Genomic DNA, 11,781 nt, shown 5'->3' with positions numbered 1-11,781 from the left:
TGTCCACACCAGCGCATACTGTAAACAATAAAAACAACACATTCCTCATGTAGACATTCATTACTTCATCCCATCAGGATCAGCTCTTTGGTCTCCTCACAGTTCATCATTTCCTTCTGAACACAAATAAAGGGGAATATGCTGCAAGGTCAACCACATGAACCCTATAACGGCCGCATCCTGGCCAAAAGAGCTGATCTGTAAGCTCACAAAACGTTGCAACGCGGCCCAGTGTGAGTCTAGAGATCGTCTATTCTCGCAAAGAGATCTGGTGTACAGCAGCGGTTCCCAACACTTTGGGACTGGTAGCCCGCGAGGGTATTGCATGTGGGCCCCCAAATCATTTACGAAACACTAAGATTTTATTGATAATATAACATTAACGTATGTATTAATGAATTTGAAAAACAAATGTCATGGTATTTTCCTTTAAAATCTTGAACAAATAATTTTCATTGTGATACTGACACGTAAGAACTTAAGGTTAGTTCCATTGATCCAAGCCTGCAAACACTATCCGATCAATTGATCATTAAAAGGAAACATGCTCTGAAAATTGCACACAGCCCACCCATCTGACAATATTTTCAAGTGGGCCCTGATCCAGAAATTGTTGGGAACCACTGTTGTAGACGGAGAAACCAGAGTAACCTGGTGGACCCCAGTCAACTAAGTATATAGGGTTTAAGTGGTTAAAAGGAAAGAACGTTGCGCAAACTCAAATAGCATTTTTTTTTACCACACTATACTGTAGTATCACACGGTAAGAGCGATAGCAAGCATAGGAATACATGTACTGTGTAAACTACGACTACTTGGTGTGCGTCGACCAACTGACGAAGCCTTCATGTGGGGTTATGCGGGAATAAGTAACATAGTGCACTAAAAATAATAAATATCAGCACGATGAGAAGCTAACACTGTTACGCGGCTACCGCCTAACGTTTCGCCCAGCTAGCCTAAGTAGCCGATCGGTCGCTATAAGCTAGCTCGATTAGCAAAGTGTTAGCCGGAGTGCCGCTGCTCCGTTTCTTATCGCCACGTTTGATAGCCAAGAGTTCATCTATAGGCAAAACGAAAAAAATATTAAAAAGATCTCAGTCAGGTGAGTCAGGGTTTTTGGGGGGGTTTCAAGGAGGGTGTACGTGTTGGTTGTTTGGGGCGTGCCCTAATCCAATGGAAGTTAACGATACGGGTTTGATGACGCAGTCGTGTGTCATCTCCACTGGCAGTCGGCCTGCATCACTTCTCTGCCTCCTTCACATCCTGTGGGGAAGAGGGGAGACATACAAGGACACGGTAAACTCTCCATTCATTGATCACATTGATCACTGTATCTTTTAAAAATCTACAAACATGAAAATGATTTTTAAGGCCAGGCTAAGGTATATTTTACAGAGAATATATGGGATCAAAATGTCCAACATATTTTCATATACAGTTGTACTTTTACTTAGTATATTAAAAAAAACTAATATATAAAAAAAAACATTGTTTTGTGAAGCATATATTTTCTTCGCAGTATGGGAGGCACTGGGTAAACAGGGAGGTCACGGTTTAGAATCATAATCAACTTTTGCTGACATTTATGTCAAAGCAAAACTGTTCAGAATGTTCAAATCTTTCAGAAAAAAACACAAATTGCACACAGCACAATGCAGATTTTGAGTGACACTGTCGTATATGATATGATAGATAGGGCATTAGTTTGTGAAAAAACATAAAACAATGGAATACGGAGATAGAAGGTTTCTGCCCAACAGAAACAATATCCTGGAGATGCCTCTGAGCAGACAAGGGCCAACATGGGCCCTGGGTGCAGACATGGGCCCTGGGTGCAGGCAGGGGGCCAGCGGGGGGCCCCCTAGTGCAGGCATGGGGCCAGCGGGGGGCCCCGCGCTACACGCTGTAATGATGATTGGCTACAAGTGCAGGGAGCCAGAGTTGGTTGTAATATGACAGGCCTCAGTTAATGAAGAGTAATGCACTGGACAGTCCAAATGCCAACTCCACTGGTTCATTACAGCATATTTATGAGCCAGTGATGGCACTCTCGTCCAGGGGTTTGTGTGATTTTGCGAGCGCGTGTCTCTCTGTCTCTGTGTGTGTGTGTGTGTGTGTGTGTGTGTGTGTGTGTGTGTGTGTGTGTGTGTGTGTGTGTGTGTGTGTGTGTGTGTGTGTGTGTGTGTGTGTGTGTGTGTGGTGGTGGTGGTGGTGGGGTCTATGCATGAGTGTGTGTGTGTATTTACACTGTTGAGGGGTGAAAAGATTACAAAGATTCCAGGGACGCTCAGAGATGATCTGCATTGTTTATTACATTTTAGGGCTTTTTGTTGTCATGGGACGCAGGGATGCTTGTGCCCACACAGTATAGTATACAGATACAGTAATTATATGCGAGAGTACTATAAATGGACTCATTGGTCTCAGTGGAACAGGACATTATAACTACCATAACTTGGTCAGTTATAAAGTGTATTAATAATTATGAACATTTATGAACAGTGTTATGAAGCCTTATAAGTGCATTATAATGCATTATACATTTGCTGATAATGCACTATGGACCTGACCTTAACTCACTGAGTGCCATAATTAGTTCTGGCTATTTCTGGCCAGTGCGATTAAAGTAAAAAAAGTTTTTAAAAAAGTGCTTAGGAAGCGAGATACAGCCTTTTTCAGTTATGAGTTAAACAAGGAGTGGATGGAGCTGCAAATCTTCAGATAATGATATCTTGGGTTCTGAAAAAAAAAATCAAAATGTTTTAAACTTTTTTTTTCAAAAACACGTCAAACACGTCATTGGCACGTTGCACCATAGCGGTAAAACACGTGAAACAGGTCAATGGCACTCAATGAGTTAACATACAGTCTTATCAAAAACTCATGGAATAAAGCAAAAAATTAATCTCATGACTGAAAATGTAATGATGTTTAGGTATCATCATTCTAAACCAATGTTGCTGCTGTTCTACATACAGCCAGCCAGTCGAAGAAATTTGAGGAAATTTGAACAGATTGAGGCTTTAAACCTAGCTTTTATGACATTTTTTAGACCATTCATGTTCATGGAAGATGCTTCTAAACATGTATTATATTGCTAGTTTGACCATTTAAAATACTCTTTAAACCTTCAAATAACTAATAGCCGAAAATAGCCGATCTACAAGCTCAGTCACAACACTTGTAGATCTGCTATTTTCGGTGCGTGACATGCTTTCAAAGAAGACATGGCAGGCCTGTATGGAATCCAAATGACTGAAATCAGAGAACTTTAATCCATGAAAACATCTTTTAAAGACTCACCTCCAGAGGAGTGACTCCACCCGGTTGATGATGTCGGCCAGGTCAAAGGGCAGAGGCATGCCGGGGTCATCTACGGCCCAGAAGGGCCGGTCAACGGGGGCCTCCTCAGGCGGCAGCGTCTGGGCCAGGCTGGAGTGGCACCTGGGGCGACAAGACACAGGAAACAAGCATACCCCCTGTCAGCTCCTCCCTCTGACTGACATAAACCAACAGGTAGACAAGACAGTCATCACCATTAACACACACAGGCTTCAAGGGAGCATTCTGGATGTTTTAGAAGCCAATCCAGATTTAAAAAAACAACTTTAATCTTCAGGTTCTTTTAACCCATTAAGACCGGGAACGTATCTGTGTCATTTTTTAAAATGTCTTTGGCTATTCAAAAATAGCAGATATACAAGCTCAGTGAGCTTGTAGATCTGCTATTTTTGAAAAATTGTGCAAATTTGTGCAAATCTTTGAATATATATTTCTTTATATGTAAGATTTGCACAAATAAATGAAAAAAAAGCAGATCTACAAGCTCATAGCACTCGATGCCGCGCTATGAGCTTGTATATCTGCTATTTTTTTATGGGGCACCCACCCAGGGACTAGAGATGTACATTTGCTCTTGGCTTTCTCTGGTGCAATTCATTTATTGTGCATTGTCCCTTATAAACAAATAAACAAACAAAATAATGCTTAATTCATAATCCATTGTGTGAGGTGGCAGAAAGAACAGATCTATAAAGCTAGTGACGTTGGCTTGTAGATCTCACTTGTCGAAAGTGTCACTTTTGACAAGTGACACTGTGATACTACAGAGCATAAACTAAGCTTTAATCTTTAGGTTGACTTAATGTTACTTTAGCACTCCTACTCTGTCAGAGCTCTGCACACTGTGATCCCTCTCTTTAAACTCCACTCACAGTGACCTCAGCTGACATCTGAGGGCATGTACTATATAGGAGACTTGAAACACATCTTCCTGTCTGTCTGTCTGCTGATTGATGGGGAATTTGAAGAGGTCGGTCACAAAATGTCAGGTACTCGCTCGGTGAGTTGTTAGTGTGCGTGTGCGTGTGTGTGTGTGTGTGTGTGTGTGTGTGTGTGTGTGTGTGTGTGTGTGTGTGTGTGTGTGTGTGTGTCTGTGTCTCTGTGTGTGTGTGTGTGTGTGTGTGTGTGTGTGTGTGTGTGTGTGTGTTTATTTGTCCCTAAACACACAGGATGGGTGGATACTGTGTATTTGACCAGGAGGCTTCCTTTCCTCTTTACGGCTGCTAATAAGACTGGACCCAGTTAGACGCAGTGCACACGCACGCACACACACATTGATTGAAGTGATTGGAAAGCACTTTGGATCAACTCCTATTGTTTTTAAGTGTGCTATATATGTATAAAGGTGACTTGACTTGACTTGACTTGACTTGACTTGACACACACACACACACACACACACACACACACACACACACACACACACACACACACACACACACACACACACACACACACACACACACACACACACACAAAGACACACACTGTATGTTTTGTACATTTGTACAGCACTTCGTAAGTCTGTACTGAAAGGCGCTTTATAAATAAAGTTGACTTATTGACTTACACACACAAACAGGGGAAATGGTGGAAAAGATGATGAAAAATGAAGACAAGTGGGATCATCTAAAAGTGATGAGTCAGGATTTATGTTTCTGAAGCCATAAAAAGGGGCGCGACAGTATCAGGCTGATGAGAACAGAACGCACCATATCACGAACAGATGATTAATGGTCCAGTCACCTCACAGCCTTACAGTACACACTCCCACAGGCACACACACACAGACAGACACACGAGCACACACACATATGCACACACACACACATACTTGTATTAGTATACATGTGAGGACAAACAGTTTAGGACATTAGGAAATTAGCTGAAAATAGCCGAGAGATCTACAAGCTCACAACGTTGTGGGCTTGTATATCAGCAATTTTTTCGGTGTGTGACATCGCCGCACAATTAAGTATAAAATAGTGAAAACTAAACCTCTAAATGTCTAATCCTAACATCAACTCAAATGTGAATCTTTTCCAAATTATAAGCATAACTCCACAAAACAACATGAAACACTAATAAAACACTACTTTGTGAGGACATTTGGTCCTCACAAGTACATTAATACAAGTACACACACACACACGCACACACACACGCGTGTGTGTGTGTATGCGTGTGTGTGTGCGTGTGTGTACGCACACACACACACACACACACACACACACACACACACACACACACACACACACACACACACACACACACACACACACACACACACACACACACACACACACATGCACACAACCACAGCCAGATGGTTTCATTAGGGCAACACTCGCGTTTGTTGCGGTCCTGGAGAGAAACGCAGCCTTTTTGGATGCAGCCCGACGCATTATGCTTATATGATTAATATCTTGGCTTTCCACAGAATGTGGAGCCAGAGTGCGGTCCCCTGTGGCAGCCATGAGACATGAGTCACATCTTTTGTCGGAGCAGTGTAAATATTTGCCGAGGTGACTCCTCGGTGACTCTGCGCTGTCATCGTAAATCTGCTCCGCCGCCTCTGACAGACGAGCACGACCCCTGACCCGGAAGTAGAAAGGGGAGGGAGGGAGGGAGAGAGAGAGGGCTGCTGAAGGATACACAGGGAACTCCTCAGTGTTCGTTTATCCGCTTGTAACTCAGAGAGTTAGATTAACACTCAGAGTTCGCTGTGTACCATCACTGAGTGTTTCTACGTGTATGTGCGTGTATGCATGAGTTTGCTTGTGCCTTTGTCTATGGATAATAATAATAATAAAGAATACAGGTGTATTTGTAAGATATACAAATAAAATATAAATACCTAACAACGGTACAACTTTAATAAGTTGCACTGTCTCCTGATAGTGTTTAATTAGTGGTTGCATCTTTGTGTTGCAATCAGCTGTTGTTGTCGTGCTCATACATACGTATGGACATACAAACACACTCGGTCACTTGTTGGAGCGGCTGGCACCGCTCAAAAACAACAACAACACCAGGCTGTCATTCTTAACCACTTAAGCCCTACTGTATATAGTCGTGCAAATAATAGCGAGAATACCCATTCTACAAGCTCACAACATGTCACTTTGCGAGCTTACAGATCTGCTATAGTACTTCCACAGTTTCTGCCTATAATGACATGCCCGAAATAGCAGTGATCGAAGAAGTACTCAAATGTTTTACTTAAGTAAAAGTATCAATACCCTATTGTATTATTGAAATAGCCTGTTACAAGTACAAGTTCAGTACTTATTATGCAGAAGGTCCCCTTTCACAAGTTTTAATAAAATGAATAAAACCCTTTGAAAATAGCAAATCTACAAGCTCACAACGCGTCGCTTTGGGACGGGTTGTCAGCTTGTAGATCGGCTATTTTCAAATCTCCAACGTGTAGGTCTGAAATGGTTTTGTAAGAATAATCCAAATCTACAAATTAACTGCAGTAGGAGCTAAAGTTTTCAAATAATTGTAGTGGAGTAAAAGTATAATATTTTCCTCTGAGATGTAGTGGAGTAGAAGTAGAAGTATTGAAAATGGGAAATACTCCAGTAAAGTAAACATTCCTCAAAAGTGTACTTAAGTACAGTACTTGTACTTAGTTACTACACCGCTGCTTATGGATGTGAAAAGCAGGATGTTATAAAGTGGTCAGGGGGGGTGGGGGGGGGCTGTCCAGGCGGCCAGCAGCCTGCCAGTATTTGTGGTTATATATTTTCGCCGGGGCCACTTAATGTGGGAGCGGCTCCCGGAGGCTAAGTGCTGCGCTTGGGGCGCGGCCGGCCCCCTTCTTTTTTTCTTCTCAAATAGCCGCTCGCCATTACGGTCGGCGGGCGGCGGCATTAACATCCAACCGGTCCAATATATCTTCCTGTAGCTCGGTATCGGGGCCTGATAATAGCATCTGTTAACATGCACTAAGTACCATTATGTAGCACATCACTTCATAAATAATATGATTAGGCGACCTTGGGGCTTTAGCGACGAGCCCGCGTGTTTAAATGTTCTCATCATTTATTTAGGCCCCGCGAATTAAAGGAAGCGCCACTTCAAGACAAGCGGGAGAAACGACACAGCTAGCATACATATCTGGGAGAGAGAGATAGACAGTCAGAGAGAGTGAGAGAGAGAGAGAATGAAAGAAAGAGATAAAGTAAAGGAGAAACGTGTGTGTGTGTGTGTGTGTGTGTGTGTGTGTGTGTGTGTGTGTGTGTGTGTGTGTGTGTGTGTGTGTGTGTGTGTGTGTTTGTGTGTGTGCAGAGAGAAAGAGACAAGGTGTTGCAAACTCACTGACCTCTCCCTCCACATACACACAAACAAACACACACACACACGCACACACACACACACACACACACACACACACACACACACGCACACACACACACACACACACACACACACACACACACACACACACACACACACACACACACACACACACACACACACACACACACACACAGAGAGAGAGGTTCTGCTGACATCAGCACGAGGACCATGGGAATGCAGGGTCTTTGATTAGGCGTGATTAAGTATTCATGCAGCGCGGCAACGAGAGCAAAGAAAAAACACACAGCGGCCTCTTTTCTGGGCCGTCCTGACCCAGGACCACAGCGCGCGCACACGCACACACACACGCGCGCGCGCACACACACACACACACACACACGCGCGCGCGCTAAAGATATCTGACAAGCCCCATTTAAACGACCAAGGCTCCATTTATCAGACAAGGGGATCTCGCAATATTAGCCTGCAAATAGAGTGCCCCCGGTTTACAGCAGATACACCAGATACAGGGGACTGGAGTCCTATCAAAGATAATATGGTCTAGACACATTCAACACGCTGCTTTTGACAGCATCTGCCACTGGTAAACACAGCACCGTCGCTGGACTGCTAAAGTGGGGGAGCAAACGAAAAGTCGATACGGAGCTTAAGCTCTCCTAAGTCTCTCGATAGTAATTCAGCGTAAGCCGCGGTGCACGTTGCAAACACAAAGCCTGCTGAAGCACTTTCCCATAGCACAGAAAAAAATTTGATAAATAAATAACAAAAGAAACAAAACAACACAACATTCGACCTCGAAGTTTACCGTCAAAGACAAAGAGATTGGGTTGTTCCACACACAGCACACATGTCCACTTAAGCGCTACTTTCAGAAATAGCAACAATTTTAAAAAAATGCCGATCTACAAGCTCAGCTGTTTTGGAGGGAAAAAAATAAAAATGATACAATTTTGGGAAAATGTTTTTTGAAATTATTCTTTTTTCTTTTTTTTTTGTGAGTGAAACTTTTTTGGCTATAATGGCATAATGCCCCAAATAGGGATGCCAGGTTAAGTGGGTATAACCCCCAGAACAGATATGGGACTAACCATCCCATCTGGCCCGCATGCCGTCAGGAGAGATTGGCAACATAATCACTCATTTCAATTCACCCTGAAACCCTATAGCCCTGCCACGCCGCCCCCACGCCCCCCGCAGCTCAAATGGTATGCTAATGCTAAAGCTATATGAGATTTCTACTGCCGTTATCCCACGAGGTTCTCCTCTACTCTTCTCTCCTCTCCTCTCGGGTTGCAATGGAGGGGTGGAGGACACCACCGCCTAGACCCCGGTCACCCCCCCCCCCCCGCCCACCCACCCCCCTTTGCGCTCAAACTAACCACTTTAGCTAAAGTGAGTGTTAATTATGGACAGGCAAAGCAGTCAATAAAAGGTTAATGTAGAAGTCAAAGGATAAATTCCTTTAAGTATTGCATCATTCCAACATCTCTGCGACCAACACACTGCTGCTCGCAGCTGGCCTAATCAATACGTTTTACTGTAATGTGCTCGCCATCGATTTCCCCCCTCCCCTTCTCCTCTCTCCCCTCTCCGTCTCTCAACGCTCTGTGCTCGGACCCCTCGCCTCGGTCAAAGAACCGAAAGGGAGGGAGGGAGTGAGAGAAAGGAACATGAGGGGAGAGAGGTATAGAAAGCAACATGAAGTAAATAAAATAATCAACCAGGCTTTCGCTGTGTTGTTCTTGTTAAGAGGCATGGCCATGGTTACCACTACCACAGCCAACATCATCATCACTATCAGAGCCCACTCAATCTCCGGGGCCGCCGCTGTGTGTAATTGTGTAGCAGTATGTGCGCACAGCACAGGGGGGGGGGGGCAATACATTAAAAGGCCCTCTGCTCTTAACGGGATGGGCATCCACCTAATAGACAACATCAGTGCTTCCGACTCATGCAATTACACTGATAAATGCACGATTGTGTCAAGCTCAAGTGAAAAAGGACCCGGGGAAACATAGATAGGAGGGCTAGGGCTTATTGCGTTATCGCTCCGGGAGGTCATTTGTTAAACCACGTGGGATTAGTGCAGAAGCCTTTGGTGGGCCGTTTGATTTCAGTGCATTAACCATGACTATATGAGGGTCCTAATGTTATGGAGCAGAAATACAAGACAGCTGGGGGAGAGAGTTCCACAGCTTCACCCCGAAAACTGTACGACGGGCTCTTAAAAAATGGCTGACAGCACAACATTCTAACTCCTCTGACCGGAAAAGGAGCGGAAGAGATGCACATTTTCACACTAAATTTACCCATTCAATCCCTGTCAGTTTAGATTTCTTTGGCTATTCAAAAATATCATATACAGTATACAGGCTCATAATGTTCATGAAAAATCATGAACGTTTGTGCAAATATTTACAAATGTCTTCTGAATCCTAACAGTTTTCTGTTGTCATGTTGCTATATCAGTGGTGCTCAAACTTTTTCCATGTCAGGGACCCCCAAAATTATATGTATTTGGCCGCCGACCCCCATCTGATTGAATGGGTTAACCCTGAGGAAGAGCTCACAACATGTAAATGGTGCATTTATATAGCGCCTTTATCCAAGGCGCTTTAAAATGTACATTAAATTCAACCACACATACATATACCAACGGCGCGAGGAAATCATGCAATTAGGGGTTCAGCGTCTTGCTCAAGGACACTTCGACACTAACTCTGGGGGAGGCCGGGATCGAACTGGGAACCTTCCGTTTTCCCAAGCAGCCGCTCTACCTCCTGAGCCATTGCTGCCCCCCCCCGACGTGTAACATTGCAACGCTTTGTGAGCTTGTAGATCGTCTATTTTCCCCCACCGTCATACAACAAAGTACAAAAGTAGTTGAGAGCTAGTAGTTGAGTTGTTTTGAACTGCGCAGGGAGAGACATGCGGGACACGAGTGGAATTCAGGTCCTCACAGGCACCGTGCAGTTGGTTGAGTTTGAACGAGGGCTGTTCAGGTCATTAATAACATGTGTTTTTAATGACATAGACAGGCTGTTGTTGGAGATTAACTGTCCCGAATCGTCTCCTCTTGTTCGCAGCTCGCTCGTGTGGCTAAATGGCTTTCGCGATGCCATCGAGCAAATAACTTTTCCTTCATGTGCAGCGATGCGAAAGAGCGACTTGTCAAATATAAATCTAAACGGTATACGACATGAGACGAACATACGTATATGCCATTTGTTCGGAGGCCACAGCAACTTGCTACAGGTGTGTACAACTTAAGTACCAAGGGGGCCCCCGTGTGGGAAACAAACCCACATGGAGCTCCACACGCATAGATCAAACAGGGCTACTGTATGAAAAGTGCAACTAATGTGGAAAATGCCTTGTCAATCACCTGTGTGAAGTTCAAGTGACAGATGTGGTTTTAATGCCTTCCCGCGCCGATAGAATGGGCCTGCCAGACACCTGAGATGAGCTTCTTTCTCTCCGTGAGACTCTCTCTGCTGCAGAGACCTGCGCAGGTGTCAAGTTTTACAGCCTTGGCAAAAACCCTGAATGCCCCGATAGCTGAGAATGCTATCAAACAAGTCGTGAAAAAAAGAGAGAGAGAGAAAAAAAAACAGGCATGTCAGTCGTAAATCAGGCTGCCCCTGTAAGCGGAGGCACGCAAACTGCGTCCCAAAGAGAGAGAGAGAGACAGAGAGAGAACCGTCTCCCTGATTTATATATGGTTATGCGTCGTGTCGCGCACGCACGAACGATAGCCGATCTACAAGCTCTCAACGCGTCGCAAATGCAACACATTGTGAGCTCGTAGCTCGGCTATTGACGGTGAGTGACACGCCTTGCAAATAAGTATAAATCATGCTTTTACTTACAATACATTCCAATACAATGTCATGTGTGACAGAAGACAGAAGAGGAGAGAGTGGCCATCCATCTTCATAATATACTGTCCTCAGGTGAATGTTGTGCAACAGATAACCGGTATAGGGTGAAAACACACGTACGTTCGTGTATATGTTCATACCATAGGTTTGGCTGTACTGTACGTAAAAGGGACTTTTTTTGTGTGTGAGTGAAGTCATGTAGAGTGCAGTCAGTGCAACCAAACAG

General features: G+C 44.1%; 1 protein-coding gene across 2 annotated transcripts in view; it reads right to left on the bottom strand.

The window, feature by feature from the left end:
- The window catches only part of fto (FTO alpha-ketoglutarate dependent dioxygenase), a 243,943-nt gene that overhangs the window by 13,833 nt on the left and 218,329 nt on the right, over positions 1-11,781 (bottom strand). The window contains exons 11-12 of one of the 2 annotated variants that reach the window (XM_080427365.1): positions 3,307-3,447; positions 56-1,266 (exon numbers count right to left, since the gene is read on the bottom strand). The exons of the other annotated variant lie outside the window; for it this stretch is intronic. Coding sequence (XP_080283491.1) covers positions 1,260-1,266; positions 3,307-3,447 — 148 coding nt within the window. The 3' untranslated portion in view covers positions 56-1,259. Of the gene's footprint in view, positions 1-55; positions 1,267-3,306; positions 3,448-11,781 lie in introns of those variants that run through there. 2 annotated transcript variants of the gene reach the window in all.

Source organism: Gymnoscopelus braueri (assembly GCF_963280865.1).
Source record: "Gymnoscopelus braueri genome assembly, chromosome: 1".
Classification (NCBI taxonomy): Eukaryota; Metazoa; Chordata; class Actinopteri; order Myctophiformes; family Myctophidae; genus Gymnoscopelus; species Gymnoscopelus braueri.
Note: the sequence above shows the minus strand (reverse complement) of the source record. Positions and strands in the feature narration are given on the sequence as shown.